This window comes from Oryzias latipes, chromosome 12 (genome assembly GCF_053564925.1).
Source record: "Oryzias latipes strain Hd-rR chromosome 12, Olatipes_Hd-rR_3.1".
Lineage (NCBI taxonomy): Eukaryota > Metazoa > Chordata > Actinopteri > Beloniformes > Adrianichthyidae > Oryzias > Oryzias latipes.
The window spans coordinates 22,400,907-22,414,344 of record NC_136248.1 but is presented as its reverse complement, the minus strand read 5'-3'; the positions used below and the strand labels follow the sequence as shown (position 1 = coordinate 22,414,344).

The 13,438-nt window shown below is 38.3% G+C and overlaps 1 protein-coding gene across 1 annotated transcript; it reads right to left on the bottom strand.

The window, feature by feature from the left end:
* Window positions 1-9,219: 9,219 nt before the first annotated feature.
* Window positions 9,220-11,047, bottom strand: rxfp3 (relaxin family peptide receptor 3). The gene is given in 2 exon segments (XM_011481717.4): window positions 9,220-9,474; window positions 9,477-11,047. Coding segments are annotated over 2 exon segments (1,215 nt in total). The 5' UTR covers window positions 10,627-11,047; the 3' UTR covers window positions 9,220-9,409.
* Window positions 11,048-13,438: the final 2,391 nt, after the last annotated feature.

Genomic DNA, 13,438 nt, shown 5'->3' with positions numbered 1-13,438 from the left:
AGCGACGTCTTTGACGACTTTGATTTTCTTATCAAAGTAAACACCAATATAATTACATTTATTGACCTCTTAAAGAAACTTCTAGGCAAACAAACTTTGAAAATAGAGCAGAAAAGTAAGAAATTCCTAACATGCAACAGATGGCTTTTTGTAGCCTTTGGAAAAAAAGAGATTGTCTGATATAGCACTTGATAAAACAATACTGTGCGCAACCAAAGGGTTCTGGATGCTGCAGCTTCCTGAACTGTAGTTAAAAACGCTTCAGCAGTTTATATTGTTGGTCTCTCTACACATTAAATAAATGCACATCTTTCACAGGACACAACACTCATGTTGGAGGAAGCATTACAGAGATTGAAATTGAAAGCAAGGTGGAAGACGAAAAAAAAAACTTTTAAGGTGATGGAGATTCAGTTAACATCCTTTGCTGAAATCACAATTCTTGATCATGGATTTAAAAGCCTGATGTCAGCTACAGCTGTTTTGTTTCTGTTGAACATGCTTGTGCAAATGGATGTGCCAGTAAAAGACATCAAAATTACATTAGAATTACAAAATAGCAATAGAACAGTTAGAATCTTGATTACACTTTAATACCTCCACAGAACAATTGGTGAAATGTTACAAAAATCAAACAGAGCCGGTTATAGCTGAGCAGGAATCAACTCAATTGTTCAAAATATGCTGCACTAAAATGCTTTAACTGTGACAAATTACCAAAAAAACATTGCTTAAGTTGATGTATCCTTTTCTCTTACATAAAATAGGCGGAAAGTTGGCTGGACATGAATCGATCTTCCTAAATCACCTCAACCCAATCACAGTCTTTTTCTTCTGTTTTTTTGTTGTTATCTCTCTTTTATTTAATAATAAATTACATTGTTTCCTGTGAAGTGTAAAGGGTGTAACAGCTTCAAAAAGCTGCATTTGACTTTAAAGTAGACACAGGCACAGCTGACGTTTAATCTCCAGCTTGCATTGTTAATAGAGTAAACATATTTTTTATTTGGGGAAGGACCCTTTTTTAAATTTAAATATTTATTATTATTTATTAGATCTATGGAATGCCACATGGGACAATTAGACAGTTCATGGTGGTGTAGTGGTTGCCTCACAGCAAGGAGGCTCTGGTTTGAATCCCAGCTGGGATTTTTCAGTGTGGAATTTATGTGTTTTCTCTGTGCACGCTCAAATTTTCTTCTCCAGCTTCCTCTTACAGCCCAAAAACATGCTTCTTGGGTTATTGGTGATTGTCCCATGGGTGTGGCCCTGCAAAGACTGGCGAACCATGCAAGGTGTACCCCACCTTTACCTGTCACTAGCTGGTTTGTCTCTAGCAATCCCATGACCCTGCTCAGAATAAAGCAGGTATTGGAAATGGATGGATGGATGGACGGGACAGTTGGACAGTAATATATATTTTTAAAACAATACAGAATTTAAAACTTTTCTTAATTATAAAAAGTTTAAACTTGACAAATTAGCTCAAGTCTTTTATCACACTCACTACACATCAGTACTGTAACGTGGTTTTTATTTTGTGATGAGAAAAAAAATAAGCAAAACGTATTGATTATGGCCAATTTTCTGGCACATAAATGTTTGTTTTAATCAGAAACCATCACATCAACAGAGTCTCTAAAATAATTTGTATGATAAAGGCATGTCACGCACAAAATAACCTATAGTTGCTTCCCCTAAAAGCTACAGTTTCCCTCAGAATAGAGTTTTAAACATGCACCGTTGCCTTCGGGGTGTAGATTGCAACAGTTGTATCAAAGTTTGTTTAGTGTCCAACTGGGAGCCCATCAGTGTTTGTCTCCTCGCTTAGTCTTTGGGGGCATCATCCAACATTTGAGGCCTTCAGGTTTTGCCAGCAGCTAGCTGGACATCATGCAGCAAACATTTTAGGCCAGAGCTAATTCTTTATACATTGTTATTGTTCAAATATAAATAGCCAGAATTATCCTGCAGCTTCAAACCAGATTGCTTCATGCTGGAAAACATGGAAAACAACGTAACCAATGATTTTTTTAAGAAGTCTAAAAAATGCAAAATATTACTGATTGATTATAAAAAATATTCAAACTTAGTTTAAAATATAATATATGTGCTGGGTGTTTCTGTGGCAAATCTCATCACAGCAACAGATCAAACTTTGTAGTCCTAACAAGTTAAAAAAAACATTTTTTTTAAATGGCAGAAATTAGATTATTGATGGATGCAGAGAACTAATGTTAAAGAATGTTAAAACATTTTTTTAGAGACACAATATGACCTTTTGAATTGGTTGATCTGATTATTACTGAATAAAAACATTATATGATAATAACCCTTAAATTTAACAAGCATTTTTAAAATAAGGTAATGGGGGTGTGGGCTGCACAGTAGTTTAAAGACCCTGGTTCATACCCCACCTGGAGTTTGCATGGGTTTTCTCCGGGCACTCCGGCTTCCTCCCACAGACCAAACAAAAACTTGCTTCAGAGGTTGATTGATTACTCTAAATTATCCCAATGTGTGTGTGTGTGTGTGTGTGTGTGTGTGTGTGTGTGTGTGCGTGTGTGTGTGTGTGTGTAAGTTATTGTGTGGCCCTGAGACAAAATAAAGGCCAGCCTGCCTAAACCCAACAGAGGCTGGGATGCTGGAATAGGCACCAGCGGCCACATGACCCTGAAAGCAATCCAGCGGGTTTGGGAAACGGATGAATGGATAATGAAGGATGCAATAGAGGGGAAACATTTTTGCATTGAGTTGAAAAAGTGCACTAACCAACTCATAATTTGGAACAAATTGTAATAATTTACAGTCTAGTAAAAAGATGTATTTAAGATTTTCCGATTAAAGATGGATTTTAATTAAAAACACTTCATGAGAACCTAAACTTAAAAAAAAAATCAAAGAATTTCCTCCAACAATTAATTTCTTAACTACAAAACATATGGCACAGTCTAATTTCCTCTTTTCTAAGAAAACATTCAGCTTTCTGTTAAGAGGACTACTGTAGGTTAATAACACTTTCAAAAGTATGTGTAAAAAATGAGCTTCCCTCTGCAGTATCAAGGATGCAGAAGTCCGATTTAGTATTCATTTCAAACCATCCAATTATATGCTCACAGGCAATAAAAATGATTTTCTTTTCCATAATATATACCCTTCAATGCCGAAAGCAATTATTTTCATGTAAAAATATGTAGTGTTGATGAACAAGCATGACATTTTAGCTATTTAATCATTGCCTGGGAGAAGTTTTGGGGTTTCTCTTCATCTCAAGAGTGAATTCTTGTTTTTGCAGCCACTTGAGGTTCACTGAAATTTACAGCTAAAGTCAGGTTAGAAATTGGAATGTTGTTTTTAGACTCCTCTGACGATACTTTATGTCTCGTCTTATAAAAGAACAAAAGCAAAACTGTGTTCAAATAGAAAAAATATTATTTTAATTTATTTAAAAGTCAGTCATTACAGTCAAGCTAAAGTTGTTTCATCTAAAATTCAGAGGAGGTGATGTGGGTCTTCAAACCGACAGAAGCACCCAATAATTCCTTGTTATCTTGCTGTGTTTGGGGGATAAAAGCACGACACAAGTGCACAAAAGTAAATACTTTAACGGAAAAACAGATTATAGAACTAGTCTTTTTGTCCTTATTTTTTTTTTAGATCAGAAAAGCAACACATTTTGCCCCCGTTTAAACTTAGGTTAGCAGGAATGCACATCTTATCACACATAGCTATGACTTATTTAGCAAAAAAGAAAGCATATTAAATGGAATCTTTAGTGGCAAATACTCAACTTGAATTAACAAAATTGTTGTAGGTCATTCAAGGAGACCGAACAAGACTTGTTTAGCTTTTGTGGTACATCTGTTGCTGCAGTGTTTCTAAAATCTGTGTTTCTGAGTATGACTTCTTTGCAACAATTGCTCCTCAGCCATCCTCCTTGAAATAAACGTTTCGATTTGGCACGCTCCCTCTGGTAGACACTCCAAACTTCTTCTTTCAGAAAATCTGGTGAAGTGACACGGTCACGAAAATGAAGTGCAGCAGGATACTGGAGGGTTGGTTACTTCAGCATTCACCTGGTGAAATTCTTAATTGAGCCTGTTGTGCTGCTTAGATCCATTATTAGTCAGCTGTGAAGGATAGCAGAGTTGTTTTCCTCTCTCCTAAAGGACATTTAAACCACCAGCGCTGCATGTTTTATTTTTAGCCGGACAAACATGTGGTTGTTTAATTTTGGATTGTTCATGCTACATTGCAGAGAGAAAACTGTGAAATAAAACTTATTAGAAAGCTTAATTTGAACAAACCGCTTCTTAAATTTGGAAGTATTTCAAATGACCATTTTGCAGAGTCTCCTGCAAAAATGAAACTGTATGAATCTATGTGTAATCTGAGGGCTGCTTTGTGTTTTTAGACTCAATATGAACAGAAGCCACAGTTGTGTAGCAACATATTATCCTTTCTGTGTTTCCAAAGCCATATTTTGTATATAAAATCATTTATATTCATGAACAGCAATGTGGATGCGGCATACTTTTTTCAGGATTTATAAATATTCTTGCATATTTACTGCAGTTAAGTTTGGACCAAAACAAATCTAAACTCTGCATCTTGTCAGATCTCACCTGCCTTATTTCTTCCATGGGATTTGTTATGTAATGAAAGGATGCCTTCACGGCCCGTGTGAATCGCATGGAGAATTCGCCTCTGTTTGGCTGCAGGGCAAATTCGCTCTTATTCTTTGGAATCGCTTGTTCCAAAGTTTTTTCAAAAAAACACATATTAATATTAAACTACATTTTGAATGTTAAAAAATGAAACAAAGAAGAAACCGGAAAAGATAGGTACTATGGGACATCGCTGATATGATGGTGACTTTTGTCCATCATTTCAAGGCATCACTAAAACATATTAAAACAGATAGGAGGCAAAAATATGAGAAAAACAAAAAGAGGCTAGCATTTAATATAATGTTTTTGAACAGCTAAACATACTTGATGCAGATTTATGTTCATTTATTCACATAACATTTTATTTACACATTTTTACATCAAATAATTCTACAAACTTTCACTTTTTACTTTTTAAAACATCAATTGTTTTATTTTATGTTTTTATTCTTTTCGGGATTTATTTATTCACAAATTCAGTGTTTTTTAACCTTTTTTGAGCCACGGCACACTTTAACCTTGTCAAAAATCCCGCGGCACACTAGCATCAATCATTTAAAAAAAAAAGGAGAAACTCATAGTCTGTATTGATCTACAGCCCCTTCGCAATCTCACATGCATTTTTGTGATAATTGTGGCAGAAAAAGCTGGAAGTTGCAGCTGTTTTTTCTAAAAGATGTAATAAAAGTTAGGTTAGAAGATTTAAAAACTGTTTGATATGTGTTTTTTGTGGTTTCAAGACGTCAAAGGAAGACTCATTGTGCGCTGAGACGCTGTCACTTTAACCCAATGCATCATGGGAGATGTAGTGCAAACAGCCGCCGAACGCAGACAGACTCGCTTCTCTGACCTTCAGGGTTTTGTTCACTTTTTCCACAGTCTGATACCGGATTATGTGGAAAGCTACACGGCTAAATATGAGCTTTAGCTTGTATTTTTGTTGGAACTGAGCGACTTTGAGCAGAATTGGAACAAGGAGGACTTTAACCACTTCTGATTGGTCAGACTGATGACGTGTGATTAAGCCTCCAAGAATGATTGGCGGAGACAGTTAAAGGGGGGACTTTTCCGAAAACAGCTGACCCCACGGCTAAATCGTGGTACCGTCATTCTTATCAAAATGCCTTTAATAGAATCAAATAAACACAAAGAAAAAAGTTTCATATTCCTAACTACTCAGTGTTTTATCAGGGCCTGTTTGGATGAACAAAGAGCTGATATCCTGGAGATGGAAAATGTTTTTAGATCAGTTAATGAGGGCAATTTCCTACGGCACACCAGTGTGTCGCGGCACACCGGTCGAAAAACACTGCACTAATTTATTTTGCAGTTGAGGTCACTCTCCTCTGTTTTCTTTTAGCTGTATTATCATTAATTTCTCACTTGGTTCTACAATTCAAGTACATTTCCAGCAGAGCCGCCTTAAGGCAACCAGGACTTCCCAAGCCCACATCAGGACCATTCCACCACTGTGCATGACAGATGTCATGAGGTGTTACTCTTGCTTGAAATGTGTTCACCAAATACATCTCAGGGTATTGGTTTGAAGAGGTTACTTGTTTGTCTGATTGGTGTGAAGAATACTATTTTGAATTGTCTTTTCAGGTAATCGTGTTCTTTTTTGTGAACTTTATAGTAAATTAGGACCTTCTTTCTGGCATGTTTAATATTTACAGTATATCTAACTTCAAGATGTGTTCTTTCTGTCACTGTTAGACAACTGTCTTCAAAGTATAAATAATAATTTTTGCATAATGAATTTAGTTTTTTTTCCTGACGGATGAAAATAAAAGAATCCCTTTTCCCTGGAGGAGAAGTGATGATATCCAATTAACCAGGCACATTTGAATGGCAGCACATGACATTTACCTACCCCTTATGTCAAGAAGAAATTTGGAATTTCTCATTTTGCACACTGCATTTGTGGTTTGGCCTAGTTTTACATAATAAACAATGACATGGTTTAATATATAATGTTTTGTTTGACTATTTTATGTTTTTTCCCCCCTCAAATGAAGGTACTTTGTTCACATTCTAATTCATACATGAAAAAAGTTGTCATAAAATAGGTTGTAACTTGAATAGCTGTTGGAGATGGAGCGGCTGGCACTTCCTCTTGTTCTGCTGTGAGTCTCCACTGGGATTTCAATTAGATTTGAAAAAAAAAAGGACAAAAGGTAGATGGATATCCTGATTTGAGCAAATGGCAAACTGAGTAAAGCATCTGCTTCATTTATTATATATGACTTAGCGTGATGTAAAAGAAAATAAAGGATTGCTAGTTTCAACATCCCTCTTCTGACACACTGAAAGCACACTTACTTTATGGAGACCAGCAGGATGCAGAAAATATTTTCTTTATAAAGACAAACGGCAATTATTAAATAAATCCCTTGAAGAAAGAGTGACAATTAATCGTAATTCTAATCCTTATTTGTTATTACTGTCATGAGGCAAATAAAAGTACAGGGTTTTGCAAACAGCTTCAAAAATGTTTAATTTCATAACATTGATTTGCAGCTTAGTCTTGATTGTTATATTGTGTTGACCAAAAAAAAAAAGAAAGGATTTTTACATCTGATATTCCTTTAAGCTAAGATGAACAGAATGCAGAAGAAAATTTAGGAAATACATAAAATTATAAAGATCACTTTTTTGTAAATACATTTTTTTTGATTTTGGTCTAAAATGTTTCTTGTTCACATAGTGGTAATAGTGGTAAGGTTCAGTCATAAACTTTAGTGTACAATAGAAATCATGTTTTCCTAAAAAAAAAAAAAGGTTGGTGTAATCTTTGTGATTGAACACCACCCTATGTTTCTTAGGGATAGCAGCATGGTTATCCTTCTTTGCTCCTCATGACAGAGCATCTCTCTGTGTCTGCTTTTGGGCTTTGTACTCAAAAAGATCAGCGCCACACTGACATTTCAAAGCTGTCCCTTTTGTCGACTTGTATCACTTCCATGTTGACGACGACAGCCACAGTAACTTTCAAAGTTCCCCCAGAACGTGCAACCTAAAAGATTTGAAAGCAAAAACAAACATTATCTCAAATCCCTTTCTATTCAATTTCCACCAAATCAAAGGATCTTCTTCAGCAGTGTGGGAGAAATATTAGGATTTTTGCATATCTCTCTTGGGGAACACTTGCATCTGAATTTCTAATCCTGATTTTTATTCCGTTTTTTTTTTTTTGCCCTCAGATGGGAATTTACCGGCAGATGAAACACTCACCCCGTGTGCTAGAGTGGGGTGTGTTAGACCGTGCCTCAGTCGAGAACAACATAACAGGTCGCTCAGCTTTACTCGGTTAATAGCCAGGTCCTGTGGCCATTAGCTGATAATTTCTGATAGGATTACTCTGTTTGCATCTGCAGAAATAGTCATTTTGCTTTGAACATAATAATTAAATAATTCAGGAAGTTAAATATTTTTGTAGTTTTATTGTCTCAATTCACAATCATGAGAATTTTTGCATGACTTCCCCTTTGTTTCATCTCAGCAGGACCTCAAATGATGACAGAAGGATGCGCTGCAGGACTCCAAATAGTTTTTTTTCTTTTTGACAAGATGCATTAAATCTCTTAGGCATCTTAAGGAAATCTGAACAGTTAAATAGACTATTAGTATCATTTAAAATAAAAGATCCATAGTGTTAATGCAGCTGATTGTTCTCATTTGACAGTTTGCTTGGATGTGGTGATTACTGGTCCATTAGAAGTAATTGAAGTATTTTTGACGAATAGATGACTTATACATAAAAGAAAGCATATCATCTGAATCTGAACACTTGCAGCTCCATCTCTGGTGTTTATTATCTTTTTTTTCTTACATGAATATATGTATATATATATATATATATATATATATATTTATGAGAAAGAAAAAAACCGTATTTCTTGTGATATAACCAAATCATTCAGATTTTTACTCCACTGCATGCCTTATATTATTCATGCACTTCTGTTTTGCTTTAAATGTAAAGAATTCAAGCAAAAGCTAAAATATTCATTGCAGATTTGTTCTCTCTAATGGGTTTTGTGAAGATGAAATAAAATACCTGAAAGCATTTGATTCGTTCAGATTTTGATTAAATGTATTGTTGTTTATGCAAGTTTTCTTTTTATTTCTTACATTTTTCATTCAGGGTTTTAATTGAAGTGAGGTTATTTTTGCTCTAATACTAGTAGTAGGTAGAAATTGTTAAATTTCTCTTTATGTGGAGTATCCACCTTCAATTTATGTGTTTTGAGTTAGCTTTTATTGTAGGTTATAGTCAGAAGATGCAACATATGATGCTATCATTCATCATGAAGTATTTTTCTTTACAGGTCATTACATTTTTCTGGACTAACACCTCAGTTTTGAACTAAACGTTCTTCATCAGAGATCCCTGATACTCAGTACCATGCAGGGAGGTTCTTTTGATCCATTTTGATTCAGTGGAGCATGGGGAAACTGCGGCACTTCAGTGATGGATGTCATTCAAAACCTCACAGTTTGCTGAACGCACTTGGAGTCTGTTCTTCAGGCTGACCTGGATCACTCAGAATGTTCACAGACACATTTTACTGCCACATAAGACATTTTTGACACGGTTGAATGAACATTAAAAACAATCTTTCCAGTGAAATGCTGCTGCTCCTGGAGAGCAAACATGATTCAGGAGGAATAAACTGTTTGGCAAAACTTTTCAAGCTGCGATGGTTTATGCGCATGGATACAGAAATCTCCCATGATTACGTTGCGCTATGCGGCGGGTCTCGTCTGTCATTGTAAATGACGGCCCCAGGGGGGAAAAAACCACAGGCGGCGTGGCTGGCGCGTTTATTGGGACCAGCACCTGCCCTTGATCGTCCATCTCTGGCTTTGTAGTGGCTGTAATGGGTCTGATGGTGGTCAGGGTTGGAGACGCCATGCGCCAGAACAAAATTTTCAACGCTTTCCGGAACTCACGCCGCATCAGGCAGTACAGGATGGGGTTCAGACAGCTGTTGGAGTGGGCCAAACACACGGACACGGGGAACACATACACCTGCATGGTGTAGTAGTCATACGTGAAGGGAACCACGTTGAGTTTGATGAGGATACCCCAGGCAGTCAGCGCTTGATTGGGCAGCCAGCAGAGGAAAAACGACAGAACTACGATGGTGACAGACCTGGTGACTTTGGCGCGCCGTTTGGCGCTGGAAGTGTTTATGTTTTTGGAAGTAATGAAGCGTAAAAGCAGCAGGTAACAGGCTGAGATGATTGCCAGGGGCACCACGAAACCCAGCAGCACTTTTTGGGAGTGGTAGAGTCCCAGCCAGAACTGCGCGGTTCCATTGGCTTCGGGGAATTTAACGAGGCACAGGTCCTCCCCGGAAACCGTGGCGGTGGTGGAGAAAACGGCATGCGGCAGCGCGGCGGAGACAGCGGCGAACCAGATGATGAGGCTGATGCAGCGCGCGGAGCAGCAGTGCGTCCGCCGCCGCCTGCCCTTCAGCGCAGAGGCTAGGGACCAGTATCGCGCCACGCTCATGGCCGTCAGGAAGAAAACGCTGGCGTACATGTTCATGGCTGTCACATAAGAGACGATCTTACACATGGCTTTGCCGAAAGGCCAGGTGAAGTCCAGAGCGTTCTCCACAGCCCAAAACGGCAGCGTCAGGACGAACTGAAAGTCAGTCAGCGCCAAACAAGTTACGAAAAGGTTGATGGAGGATTTTCTCCACACGTGCTTCGTCTTCATTAAGTACAAAACTAGTAAGTTCCCAACCAGACCCAGTGCGCAAACCAGAGAGTAAATGGCAGAAATTGTAATCCTCACAACAGCCGCTCCGTCTCCTACAAAATCCGATCTGCCAAAGTCACTCTGAGAGCTGTTGGAGCTGTTGAAACCGCTCAAGTTGGAGGCGGCAGAACGGACTGTCCCGCCCGAACCTTCCTCGTTAGGGTCGGTAAATTCCCCCGACATATTATCTCTTCCTTCGGAGAGTGTCCAGCAGAGTCATGCCCTAAAACAAAACAATCCTTGATTACGCTCCATGCGTAAAAATCTCCAACGGCGCTCAGGCGATCATTTACAAACATTCAGACATGGCACCAGCGTGGGGATCAAAACGTCGAAATTGGATAGAGCAGATGTTGTTTGAGACAGTTTGGATCATCGGGTTGTCACGTTACTCTGTGAGTCTCCGTGCGTGTCATGTCTCAAAGTGTGGAAAAGGCGTCCTGACGCAGCGCCAGCGGTGCGCAAACCGGCGCTGTCCTTGGTTCTGATTAAACGTGGGAGCAAAACGAAAAAAATATCAGTTTCAAAACGTGTTACTTGCAGGCAAAAGCCCTGAAAATCGAAGAAAAACTGAGTGACACATGAATCACAAATTATAAATCAGCTGTGTGTCTTGAACAGGCACGCTTTCTCTCTTTCTCCCTCTTTCCACCCCCTTGCTATCCATTCCCTCTCCTTTCTCCATCTCTCTCTGGTTTATGTCTCACACAGCTACACAGTTTAGTCTATTTTGGACTTGCATTACAAAATGCAGTCTATTGACGCTTTACCAAACCCGATGCAACTCCTTTTTGGAGCCCTTGAAAGTTGGACATGAGTGGGGTGCAGTAAGGAAAAACTGAATGTGAGGATTTTTACTAATTTTTATGTCATCATTTGTTCTTTTGATATAATAAAACAACACGTTTTACTATAAATGCTGCAGTACAATAGGCAGAAAATACACACACAAACCATCTACAAATGTTACTAACTTAAAACTTGTAGCTTAACTACTTAAGTAAACTTACTTTGTAAAAGGTTTTTCAGCCATTTGTTATTTACGGTTTCACTTGTACAAAATGTACTTACGTGTTTCTTTGTAATTATAAATTATTTTAAACTCTGAGAAAGAATTTTAAAAAATGCTTTCAAAATCTCTACTTCAATATGATTGGTTGTAGCTGTTCGCTTGGAAGATGACTTGTCTTTAGATTTAAAAAAATATATATATACTTTCAAAAAATCAGTCCAATAAGGCACCAACATAAAATCTACTTGTTATGACAATTTTCCAACTGTACTCAACTCAACTCAACTCAACTCAACTTTATTTATAAAGCACTTTAAACAGAACAAGGTTCACCAAAGTGCTGAACAATACAAAAATTAATAAAAGCACATAAAAATATAAAGCATAAAACACATAAAATAGGTCCGGATCCCAACTCAGTTAAAAGCCAAAGTGAAAAAATATGTTTTAAGAGCAGATTTAAAAATACTGAGTGAGTTTATCTGTCTGAGGTACAGGGGCAATTCGTTCCAGATTTTTGGTCCGAAGACTGAGAAGGCTCGGTCACCTCTCAGTTTTCTCCTGGTCTTCGAGACGACCAGCTGTGTCTGATTTGTTGACCTAAGGGAGCGGGGGGGATTGTACACCTGAATCAGGTCAGACAAATATTTTGGGGCGAGTCCATGGAGACATTTAAAAACAAATAGGAGAATTTTAAAATCAATGCGTAAGCGAACTGGGAGCCAGTGAAGAGATGCTAAAATGGGAGTGATATGTTCTTGTTTCCGTGTACCAGTTAGAAGACGGGCAGCTGCATTTTGGACTAACTGCAAACGAGCAAGTAATTTCTGGGAAAGCCCAACATAGAGAGCATTACAGTAGTCCAAACGTGTTGAAATAAAAGCATGGATTAAAATCTCAAAGTCATGGCGGGAGAGGAGAGGTTTAACCTTGGCCAGTTGTCTCAGGTGAAAAAAACTGGATTTCACCACTAAGTTTATATGAGCATTAAAAGTTAAATTGCTATCCAGTTTCACACCTAGACTTGTTGCTGTCTGTTTCAGGTGATCATTTAAAACGCCTAAGTCGACATGTGCCTTAGAGACATCACTTGGACCAAATAGCAGAACCTCTGTTTTTTCCTGGTTTAAGTGCAGGAAGTTACATGACATCCATGTCTTAATGTCATCAAGACATTCTAGTAACTGGTGAGCAGAATATGCTTCTTCCTGTTTTAACGGTATGTAAATCTGACTGTCGTCAGCATAGAGGTGGAATGAAATCCCGTGTTTGCGGAGAATAGACCCAAGTGGAAGCAGGTACAATGAAAAAAGAAGAGGCCCCAGAACAGAGCCCTGAGGTACACCACATGTGAAAGTTGCTCTACGGGATTCTGCACGTCCAAGACGGACACAGAAGCTCCTCTCATTTAAATAAGATCTGAACCATTCTAAAGCACTACCTCGAAGACCCACCCAGCTTTCCAGGCGAGACAAAAGGATTTGGTGGTCAACTGTGTCGAATGCAGCTGCCAGATCGAGCAGAACCAAAACAACATGGTGACCGGCATCCGTTGCTAGAAAAATGTCATTTGAAACCCTCAATAGCGCAGACTCGGTACTGTGACGGGGTTTAAATCCTGACTGAAACACCTCAAGGATGCTGTTCTCCTCTAAAAACGTTGTTAACTGGCAGTACACAATTTTCTCCAAAACCTTCGAAAGGAAGGGGAGCTTAGAAATTGGTCTAAAGTTTGACAAAATGGAGGAGTCCAGGCCAGGCTTTTTAATAAGTGGTGTTACTACTGCATGTTTGAAGCACGAAGGCACACTCCCATGAATTAAACTGCCGTTAATTAAATCGAGAACATAGGGAGCCAGAGTGGGAAACACTTCTTTAAAAAGACGAGGTGGAACTGGATCATTGGGAGATCCTGATGGCTTCATCTGACTAATTAATTTTTCCAAGTAAGACAGACTGACATGCTCAAACCGGTGGAGAACA